This window comes from Python bivittatus, unplaced genomic scaffold (genome assembly GCF_059951505.1).
Source record: "Python bivittatus isolate LINGU-HERP-01145 unplaced genomic scaffold, Pbiv_v1 ctg000220_np1212, whole genome shotgun sequence".
Lineage (NCBI taxonomy): Eukaryota > Metazoa > Chordata > Lepidosauria > Squamata > Pythonidae > Python > Python bivittatus.
Window position 1 is genome coordinate 42,068,336 of NW_028277048.1, and position 11,899 is coordinate 42,080,234.

Sequence of the window (11,899 nt, forward strand, 5' to 3'; positions counted from 1 at the left end):
ACTGCTCTCGCTGGGAGTCAGGTGGCAAACAAACAAACAAACAAACAAATATAAATCTCAAATCCATGGGCATATAGCACTACTGTTTCTTTGTATCCTGGTTATTATAGTAAAGAAAAAAACAAATTGAACTTCTGTAAGTATACTGCCACAATATTACTTGTGATACTTAGCTCAGCCTAACCTAAATCAGGGATCAGGGTATTAGGAATGGAAACCCAGGCTTGGGTGGAAAGTCTGAATTAGATCCCTACTACTATATATCTACAGAGTCTGAGACAGGGCTATAGGGTCTAATCCCAAAAGAACAATGGTACCATCATGTGGAACCTCAGAGTTGAGTGGTGCTGAAGTGTGATATTGTAAGGCCTGGCTCTGTGGAAGTATTAGTGTCAGTTTTAAGTTAATCAAGCCAACTGAATGAGGGAGGAGCTTGGCAGTTTGAGACATACGTAGACACACAGTTTACCAGACAAATTATGGGAGAAGTTTGCAACCATCCTCCATGTTGCTCCATGCTTGGAAACCATGACTTTGTTTGAACTTCCCAGACTCTTTCATTCTTTACTGCCTAATTAATGATTACACTTCCCATCTTCCTTCTTCTAATTGCTAATTGCTGGCCATGATTCTTAAACCAAATTCAGCCTATACTTACTTTTTGGGGGGTGGACTGACTTTGGTGCTGACCACTTGGAATTATCTGACTACATTTTCTTAATATCCTTGGGATAATACTTGTGTATTTCATTTTGTCTTCAACTTGATACAACTTGTACTCATGTAGCACTGGTTATACACTACCCCAGTGTAGCCAAATTTAAGCAATGAAACCCCATGATTTCAACAGAATGAGTAAGTACATTAAAAACTAATAATACAAAGTTGTTCTTAACCAAAGATAGATTATTAGCAATAATTCTATATTCCTCCTACTGTGTTGAAGTTATTTCTTACTTCCAACTGACAAGTCCTATTACTTTTCAGCTTTTATTATGTTGTTTGTTTCTAGTGCAACATTTTCTTAGGTATATTCCCCCCCCCCCGCTTTTTTGGATGCCTTTGAGTCAGTGTTGACTCCCAGTGACTGCCTGGACTAGTCCCTGCAGTTTTCTTGGCAAGGTTTTTCGGAACTGGTTTGCCCTTGCCTCCTTCCTAGGGCTGAGTGTGACTGGCCCAAGATCACCCAGCTGGCTTTGTGCCTAAGATGGGACTAAAACTCACAGTTTCTTGATTTCTAGCCTGATGCCCTTACCACTATACCAAACTGGCTCTCCGGTATATCCCTATCCTGCAAATTATCTGGTTAACAAAATAAAGTCAAATGAAAAACACTGCAGGTAATACTTAAGGAAAAGAGAGAGTGTGGTGCGGTAGTTAAAGTACTGAACTAAAACTGGGGAGACCCTGGTTCAAGTTTACTTCAGCCATGGAAGCATACCGGTGGTATGAGCCAAACCATCTCCAAGGGTGGTGGTGGTGGTGGTGGTTGGCAAAAATTCCTGGAGGAAAGGCAGTATATAAATCTAAGAAATAAATAAAATCAAAAAGAATTTTACTTTCAAGCTCTACAAAGTTATTCAAGAAACCTACATATATGTAAAAATGTGCACTCTCTATACTCTGCTAAAACGATGTGTACAGCTACTAGAGTTCTAATTATTTGTGTTCAGGGTTCCTGCTCAGCTGCTCAAAGGCAAATCTCTGTAAACATGTTCAGCTCAACACAATTACAATTTGTCTGCAGATGCTGAAGTCACAAGTGGAGAGGATTGGAATATGTATATCCTGCATCCTTCTGCATGTTTGTGGTGCATGTGTGTGTATATGTGTGAACACTTTCATATGGCACAAGTCTCATCCAAGTCTGGGAACATAGAAGCTGGAAAATAAGAGAGCAAAACACACACTAAGGTATATAAGCTTGTAATTTCTCATATCTATATTGTAAGTACACACAGGAAATGAATATGAAAATGGACTGGAATACTAAACTCAGTTCTCCACGTTAAGCCATAGCTTGAGTAGATTCTTTCAGTATAACGCTCAATCCTTATAATTATTACTTGGGAATCTAACGTTCAATATATATAGGCTACTTTTTAAAATAATGAAGGATAACTAAATGAGCTTAAATTTTCAAAAATTGGTGCAATAATAATAACATATTATAATATTGGTCCCAGATCTCTTTAAATATATGAAGATTGGCTTGGGATATATATATGTGCATATATGCACGTCAGTATTTGATAACATCTCCATATTAAACCTTCTATCTGAACAGGGCTATCCAAAACAACAAGCCATTAAAAAGTCAGTTGTTTTACAAGGTATTCACTATAGAATGGCAGATAAAATATTAAGTCCACCAAATAAAACTGCACTACATAAATATTCATATATTAACAGTTCAAGTAATGAAGCCTTTCCTCGGTAAGCACATTTTCTGTCAAAAGTTTTTAGTGATGGGCAGTATTTCACAATTTTAAGAAGACAAAAGCATGCTAAAGATCAGGTTCTGGGCAAAACATATATATTTGAGACAGAGAGGTAGTCCTTGGGTTACAACGGCAATTGGGACTGTAAAGTGCAATGTCACATAATTGCATTGCTTAGCAACAGCAATCCTGATTGCTATCATAACCCCAGGACCATGCGGATCATTAAGTGAGGACTTCACATGATTGCGACATGGGAAGAGGCAGGAGTCCCAGACAAACAGGCCAGAGGGCAAGAGCTATGGGGCGGGGGGACAGGCACCACGGCTGGGCACTATGGAGTGGGGGGGTAGGCAGGTGCATGGGTGGGTGCTACAAAGTGCGGCTGCTACAGAGCGTGGGGGTGGGCGGGTGCTGCCTGTGGGGGCTACAGAAAAAAAGCAGCAGGAGCGACTTGTGACCTCCTGCCGGATTCCCCATTGATTTTGCTTGTGGGAAGCCAGCAGGGAAGGTCACAAATGGTGATGACATAACCACAGGGGGCTGTGATGGCCGCAACTTGGAGGACCAGTCGTAAGTTCCCCTTGTTCAGCGCCATCATAACTTTGAATGGTCACTGAACGAATGGTCGTAAGCCAAGGACTACCTGTATATTAAGCTTGATAAATGCATTAGGAAATGCATACAGGAAAGAGAAATTAATCTGAACTTCTACTCTCATACCTAAGAACCAAGGCCAGTTGAACTCCAGAACAGGCTGAAATTTTTAACGTAGAAGAGCACTGTTTGTTGAGTTATAGCCCATCTTTTATAGAATCTGTTCTAGAGCATCTACATTTAATGTAGTATATACATCTTAACAGATCATTTTGATAATTCACTACAACTCTTGACATTTTTGACTATATAAAGCAATAGCTTGTGACACCACAAATTAATATTCTTTTATTGTATACAGGTAGTCCTTGATTTACGATCATTCATTTAGCGACCATTCAAAGTTATGATGGCGCTGAGAAAAGCGACTGACAGCCAGTCCTCGCACTTATGACTGTTGCAGCATCCCTACGATCACGTGATCCAAATTCGAGCGCTTGCCAACTGGCATGCATTTACAATGGTTGCAGTTCCTGGGGTCATGTGATTGCCATTTGTGATCTTCCCAGCTGACTTGCGACAAGCAAAATCAATGGGGAACCGCGATTCACTTAATGACCGCTGCAAAAAAATGTTCTAAAATTGGGTGTGGCCACATGAAGCCTCACTTAACAACTGCACCACTTAACAATGGATTTTTTGGTCCCTATTGTGGTCATAAGTTGAGAATTACCTGTATATAATTTCTGCCTAAAAGATCATATATAAATAATCCCATTTCTCTCCCTCCTTACTAGCAATTGTTCTATAGGAAGGATACTAAAAGTTTGTTTTTCAATCATTTTTATTGTACTTCTATGTACACTTGTTTGTACTGGTAGTAAACTGCTTAGGGAGCCATACAGGTGGGATACATATACAGTCAGGTCCAGAAATAATGGGACATCGACACAATTCTAACATCTTTGGCTCTATACACCACCACAATGGATTTGGAATGAAACAAACACAATGTGCGTTAACTGCAGACTGTCAGCTTTAATTTGAGGGTATGTACATCCAACTCAGGTGAACGGTGTAGGAATTACAACAGTTTGCATATGTGCCTCCCACTTGGTAAGGGACCAAAAGTAATGGGACAGAATAATAATCATACATCAAACTTTCCCTTTTTAATACTTGGTTGCAAATCCATTGCAGTCAATCACAGCCTGAAGTCTGGAACGCATAGACATCACCAGACGCTGGGTTTCATCCCTGGTGATACTCTGCCAGGCCTCTACTGCAACTGTCTTCAGTTCCTGCTTGTTCTTGGGGCATTTTCCCTTCAGTTTTGTCTTCAGCAAGTGAAATGCATGCTCAATGGGATTCAGGTCAGGTGATTGACTTGGCCATTGCATAACATTCCACTTCTGTCCCTTCAAAAACTCTTTGGTTGCTTTTGCAGTATGCTTTGGGTCATTGTCCATCTGTACTGTGAAGCGCTGTCCAATGAGTTCTGCAGCATTTGGCTGAATGTGAGCAGATAATATTGCCCGAAACACTGCAGAATTCATCCTGCTGCTTTTGTCAGCAGTCACATCATCAATAAATACAAGAGAACCAGTTCCACTGGCAGCCATACATGCCCACGCCATGACACTACCACCACCATGCTTCACTGATGAGGTGGTATGCTTAGGATCATGAGCAGTTCCTTTCCTTCTCCATACTCTTCTCTTCCCATCACTCTGGTACAAGTTGATCTTGGTCTCATCTGTCCATAGGATGTTGTTCCAGAACTGTGAAGGCTTTTTTAGATGTCGTTTGGCAAACTCTAATCTGGCCTTCCTGTTTTTGAGGCTCACCAATGGTTTACATCTTGTGGTGAACCCTCTGTATTCACTCTGGTGAAGTCTTCTTTTGATTGTTGACTTTGACACACATACACCTACCTCCTGGAGAGTGTTCTTGATCTGGCCAACTGTTGTGAAGGGTGTTTTCTTCACCAGGGAACAAATTGTTCAGTCATCCACCACAGTTGTTTTCCGTTGTCTCCCGAGTCTTTTGGTGTTGCTGAGCTCACCGGTGCGTTCCTTCTTTTTGAGAATGTTCCAAACAGTTGTTTTGGCCACGCCTAATGTTCTTGCTATCTCTCTGATGGGTTTGTTTTGTTTCTTCAGCCTAATGATGGCTTGCTTCACTGATAGTGACAGCTCTTTGGATCTCATCTTGAGAGTTGACAGCAACCAATTCCACATGCAAATAGCACACTTGATATGAACTCTGGGCCTTTTATCTGCACACTGTAATTGGGGTACTGAGGGGATATCACACGCCTGGCCATGGAACAGCTGAGAAGCCAATTGTCCCATTACTTTTGGTCCCTTAACAAGTGGGAGGCACATATGCAAACTGTTGTAATTCCTACACCGTTCACCTGAGTTGAATGTACATACCCTCAAATTAAAGCTGACAGTCTGCAGTTAACGCACATTGTGTTTGTTTCATTCCAAATCCATTGTGGTGGTGTATAGAGCCAAAGATGTTAGAATTGTGTCGATGTCCCAATATTTCTGGACCTGACTGTAACTGTAATAAAGTAATATATATAAAAATACATAGAGTCACGGTTCCCAAATGGGATGCTGCAGTGAACTCACAGGGGCACCATTTTACTACTTAATAAATGGAACTGTCCTAACTGTCCCCAGGGTGCTGCAGCGCAGAGTTTGGGAACCACTAAGGATGCTGGCAAAAAAAAAAAAAAATTACTGAGACACTAAGAGTGCAGTGAACAGAGAAAGTCTGGGAACCTCTGCATAAATCTACACAGGAACTCATAGTATTTTGTATACCTGATAAAGATACTATCATAGTATACATTATATGAACCTAATAAATGATAGATGGGAATATTAAAAGAAGGTTCAAAAGCTTCCTAAAACTGAACTGGAAATCTTACATTGATGGAATAACTATTTACTTCAAACACTCGTTAATATAAGAGAATTTTATTCATATAGAATGTAGTATTTGTGTGTGTGTGCGCACGTGCGTGCCTTGGAGTCAGGTTGTTGACTCCTGGCAACTGCCTAGACTAGTCCCTGCAATTTTCTTGGCAAAATTTTTCAGAAATGGTTTGCCATTGCCTCCTTCCTAGGGCTGAGAGAAAGTGACTGGCCCAAGGTCACCCAGCTGGCTTCATGCCTGAGGTGGGACTGGAACTCACAGTCTCCCAGTTTCTAGCCCGATACCTTAACCACTACACCAATCTGGCTCTCAGAATGTACTACTGTATTAACTGTTGACAAACCACATACAGTGTCATCCAAAGGACAAAGAAAAATTCAGGAAATTAACATTACAAAAAGGCTAGTTCTCCTAATTTCACTGAAGTGACATATTTCCTAGCTCTAAAGTTTTGAAGTGGGGAAGGTAACAATTCTAATATAGTACATTCAAACTGAAGTAAAATAAGTGCATAATTATATGAAAGCTCTGGCTGCAAGTACTTTAGTATGCAAACTATTCCTGTCTTGACTCTTGACAATTACCAAAATACACCAATGTACATTGATATAAAACACTTCAGTATTAAGAGGCAATCTCTTCAAATACTAAGATGGAGTGGCAATCCCACCTTTCTAATTTCAACTAGCTGAATATTTAAATATTTTAAAAACATTTTAAAATACTGTATTTTACACTACTCTCTGTAGCTTCACAAATGTCAAACATAACAATTTAAAAAGATCCTGATCATATGCATAGCTGAAGTACAAAGATATAAAAGAAACACCAACAGCTATTTCACTTTTGCTACACTTATTTCGTAGGTAAGCTAAAAACATCTGTACTTTTCTTATATAGCATTCTCAAAAGGAAAATATATAGCGGTCCCTCACATAAAGTAGAAGTAAACATCTGCTTGATGTCTGATAGATTAATGGGCTAGGGTATTAGAAACAAGATTAATATATGAAGTTTTTCAACTTGTACAACAACTTTAATTATAGGTGGAGCTGCAAGAGAATTATAGTTCTTCCTTGTGCTGGGAGCAGAGCTTTCTAAATAGCTTCAGAAGTACTACCTTATAACACTCAAATAAATAACGATTCTATATGTCATGTAGTAAGGAAAATCACTTTAAGTTTTCTCATGTAGATTATATTTTCCAAGTTAAAAAAACTGGAAAGATCTCAGAATGCTGCATTTGCACAGTATTCACCATTAATCTTCAGTATATACTTATACAATAAAGTATATTGTATATGCCAATTATTCAAGTTGGCATTGATTTTCATGTTGTCCTCCACCTCTAACAGCTAAAACAAGAAAGAAAGCTGAATATAAATTATTTAATGCTATTCGTTCATTCAAATACAAAGCATGGGTATCCACAGGGAGAGAAAACAAGTGTATGATGACATAATCACACAAATACCATGACTTACATACTTGTGTCAGACATCCAGACACAAATACATAATCACAGCATTCATGTGATTATATCACTGTATGTGTGTGTCATCATTTTGCTGTGGATGTCGCTGATATAAAGCACTGGGCTGTGGGACATAACAATGGGGCTATGCTGTCACCTAAAATATTAGGACTTTAAAGATGGATCCATTGCTCTCAAAGTAAGGTATCTTAAATGCAGCAACTCACATGTTGACACTTTTGTACAGCAGCTGTATGATTAGTAATCCCATTATATCAATTCAAACGTATATTGCAATGTACAGTCATAAACCTTGGTATGATTGAATTCTGAGCTGTTTGCCAGTATGTTTCAGTCATCAAATGTAATTCTGGCTTACCTTTGCATAAAGCATATCAATTTGAAAGGAGATACCCAGAAGAGCTTACAACATATAAAACGCAACAAAAAAATCCACATCATCCCTCTGGGTCTATTAAAAATTCATTACCCAAGATGTAAGGTAACAGGCCTCATGTTCACAATTACGCTATTATTAATACTAAAGGACTAAGCTGCCAATAATCAGCTAAATTTCTTCCAGCGTTTACTTTCACTTTAAGTTACACCCCCCCCCCAGCTAGTTTGCAAAATAACCTAAACTTTCTGGAATATTTAAGGCCTTGCAGCTGACAGAGCATCAGCCAAGGTTTTGTCTGCCCATGAACAGCTGGCATTCTCCCATTCTCACACTGTGGGTATCAGAAGCAAATAGTCTTCAACCCAAGTACTGTAACATTTTGTTTCCATATTTTCCCCCGATTGCAACCAGGAAGAGGGAAATGGGGGAGAAGCAAGCAGAGTGTGACTTGCCCAAGGTCATAAAGGAAGTTACTGGACACGACTTCCACTCCGTTGTCGTTTCTCCTAGTATGAATAAGAGGCAGAATCATAATCACGTTTGCTTCGAGTAAAGAGCCACTGAAATCAGTGATTCTTACTTTCGAGTAAACATGGTTCTACCACCGCTGGGGACGCAGTTGCGGGCTCCGACGCTTTCTTCTCGCTTTCATACTGGATGCGGCTCTTGGGCGTTCCTCTGTCACCTCGCCGGGCAGAGTCAATCCAGTAGGATAGCCCGGACGAAAGGCCCCAGCAAAACACCACTCTTCCCCTACCGGAGCCGCTTCCCGACACAGCCCTCCCCCGAGCCTCCGACACCCAGAGCTCCCGAAACCGCTCGGGTCTTGACAGAGCAGCGCCTCCTCACCGAGGTAAATGTCCCCGAAGGAGCCGCTCCCGATCTTTCGGCCAAGCCGGTACCGGTTCCCGACTCTCAACTCCATCGAGGCGGCTCGATTGGACCCAACCCAGTTGTGAGGACCCTGACTCAGAGCAGCTGAACACCAGCGACCATCGCGGCCCTTAGTCCCGTCTCTCGACGCCCGAAGTGTTCGGGGGCGGCAGCGCACCCCGGGTGGGAAGGATGGACGCCGATTCCCCCTAGCCCCGGATCCCCCCTCAGCGCAGGTAGGACCGAGGCGCCATATTATGTGACCTCACTTCCTTGGCAACAATGGGTGGAGCCTAAGACGGCGGAGCATCCTCTGATTGAAAGCCGGTTGAGAACAGGAACGGGGCGGGATTGTAAGATTGTGAGGCTTAGAGACGCCGCGTCTCCATGACAACCGCAGCTGCTTGGAACATCCGGGCCCACCTTTCGCTCATTAATTCCGTCCGATACCGCGGGGGACGGGCGGCATCTTGCAGACGACTCCTTCGAGCGAGCCCCGCCCGAAAGAGCTAAGGCAGCCACCGAGCCTGCTCTTTCTTTCAAAGATGCCCGTGCCGAAGCCACAGAATGGCGCAGAATTGGACTTACACATGACTCTTGAGCAGTCTTCCCAACCTGTTGCTGTCCCCATGCGTCGGACTTCAGCTCCCACGATTTCGAGCCTGAAAATTATGGGAATCGAAATCCAGTATATCCAGAGAGCACCAAGTTGGAAAAGACTGCTTTGTGGAGGATGTATATATAATACAAGTATTCTTCCGTAAAACCCTAAGTAATAGCAGTGCAGTGGATTTATCAACAGCATATATTCAGAACAGCTTCAAACTCTCTTGTCACATCAAAAACATGTGCAATGTAGAGCCCGGGTTTTTAATGCCAATTATTTTATTATTATATAGATTAGCGTGTTATCTTATAATTTTACATTATTTTATGCTGGTTAAAGGCTCTAATAAAGATTTTTTATTTGATTTACGATTTGGGTTTTTATGTATCTTTATATTTGGGGAAATTTTAATTTAAAGATCCAAACATTAGTAGATCAGTTGATTTTTTAAAAAATTAGCTACTAAAATATTACTATAAATTTTCAATAATATTTACTGTCAAAAGTTTACTAATGAGGAGGAAAAAGAAAAGCAATAGGAATTATTCAGATCATGATAGGGTTTAAGGTAATTGTACAAATAAATAAGATGGAGTCCAATAATTAGCTGTGCACTAATGAATATTTAGCCTATGGATATTTCTGTGTAGGAACTACATCTAACATCATGAAACTAGACATCACCTCTTATAATGACAGTTCCCACTGTTCTCTTTCCATTCAATGCAGGTTATAGGAACACATGAAAGAGGGGAAATCAAGTGTTTGTTCTCCTGGTGAACTCACCCACAATGATACAAGCCTGAAAATGACACCTATATACATGAACATCAGCAGATGGAGTACAAAGAAATCAAATTTACTATATTACTGTTACAAAGAAATGGAAGAGCTCAGTTATAACAGCAAAGATGTGGCCAGGGATTGACTATGGAACAGATCACAAACTGCTCATGTCCAAATTCCAAATCAAGCTAACTAGTTTCCACAATATGATCTTGGCATACGCCCACCATTTTCAAGAACATCATAAATCGTTTTGAACTGGTGTCAGAATGGATGGTAGAAATTGTAAAAACGAGTAGAGAAGCCAAAGCCAACAGACAAGTATCTCAGGAAGGAACTCACAGCGTTTCAAAGTGCAGTTAGAAGAGACAAGAAGCAGTATTACAATGACATCTGTAAAGGCACTGAAGATGGAAACAGACATAGAAAAACAAGAAAAGTTTTCCAAAAGATTTCTGAATTCAGAACTAAGTTCCAACCTCAAATTGCTATGCTAAAGGATTTTACTGGACATATATTTAGAAGAACTGTGTTAGTTTGTGGAAGCCAAAATCAGGAGTTTGGTAGCACCTTTTCCAACTAACAAATTTTATTAAAAGGCATAAGCTTTTGTGAACTGCAGCTTACTTCATCAGATGCATACGGTGGCTAAACTGATATAGGGTTTAAATTGGGATGAGATGGGGAGAAGGGAAGACAGGTTGGTTAAGCAGATGCAGATTACATGTGAGGCAGATTATAAGCACCATGTCAATTAATAACTGTAATGTGCTGAAAACCCATTGTGTTTACTGAGACCTTTGGAGATAGTCTGAAGTCTTTAGGTATATGTGTGTTCAGCAATCTCTCATTCAATTGTGCTGCTAATTTGTCTCCCCCCCCCCAAAATATGGTAGGGATATCAACATCCAAGATATCTTGGAAGATATTCCCTACTTACAAGAACCCTCTAATACTAGAAGATGAAGTTAGAACAGCACTCCAGTCATTACCAAGTTGGAAGGCTATAAGAATTAATGGAATATTTACAAAAAATGATAAACTCATCAGAAGAAGAATCTGTAAAAAAATTAAGCTATGCCAGCAAATGTGGAGAATGACACAATGGCCAACCAATTGGAAGAGGTCAGTCTATCTGCTAACATCAAAGAAAAGAAACTTAACAGAAATGCAAACTACTGTAAAATATGCACACTGGTAAACAACAAAGCCAAAGAATACCAAAAAGAAAATATGAAAGACTATAGAAAGACTTTAACTGTGCTGACCATATTAAGCTGTGGGTTTTCCTTGAGAAAATGGAAATCCCAAAATATCTCCCTGTCCCCATGTTAAACCTACATACAGGGCAGGAAGCCAATTTAGACAGAACATGGTAAATAGACAGGCTCCAAGTTGGCAAAGAAGTGAAACAAGGCTCTTTCCTTATTTATTCAACCTATGTGCTGAATATATATTGAAGGATACTCAATATTGAAGGAAGAAGAGTGTGGTTGTAAAATTGAAGGAAAAAACAGCAAGAACTAGTGGTACACTTATGAAACTACTCTATAGCTGAAAGCCTGCTCTAGTAGTGAAAGCCAAGGAACATAGTGAAAAAAATGGGACTCAGATTAAATATAAAGAAGACCAAACTATTGACAACAGATACAGCAACCAGCCTTAGGATTGACTATGAAAACACTGAGTGGTGGATAGCTGTCTATACCTACAAAGATCAGAATGGTGCTGGCAATGGTTTTCCCATATTGGAGGAGACTCCTGAGAAT

At 40.3% G+C, this 11,899-nt stretch overlaps 1 protein-coding gene across 4 annotated transcripts in view; it reads right to left on the reverse strand.

Moving 5' to 3' along the window:
- CSNK1D (casein kinase 1 delta) overlaps window positions 1–9,006 on the reverse strand; it is a 38,331-nt gene extending 29,325 nt beyond the window's left edge. For all 4 annotated transcript variants that reach the window (XM_007424582.4, XM_007424581.3, XM_088138447.1 and 1 more), the window contains exon 1: window positions 8,714–9,006. In XM_007424582.4, coding sequence (XP_007424644.1) covers window positions 8,714–8,789 — 76 coding nt within the window. In that variant the 5' untranslated portion in view covers window positions 8,790–9,006. The remainder of the gene's footprint in view (window positions 1–8,713) is intronic.
- Between the last annotated feature and the right edge of the window lie 2,893 nt (window positions 9,007–11,899).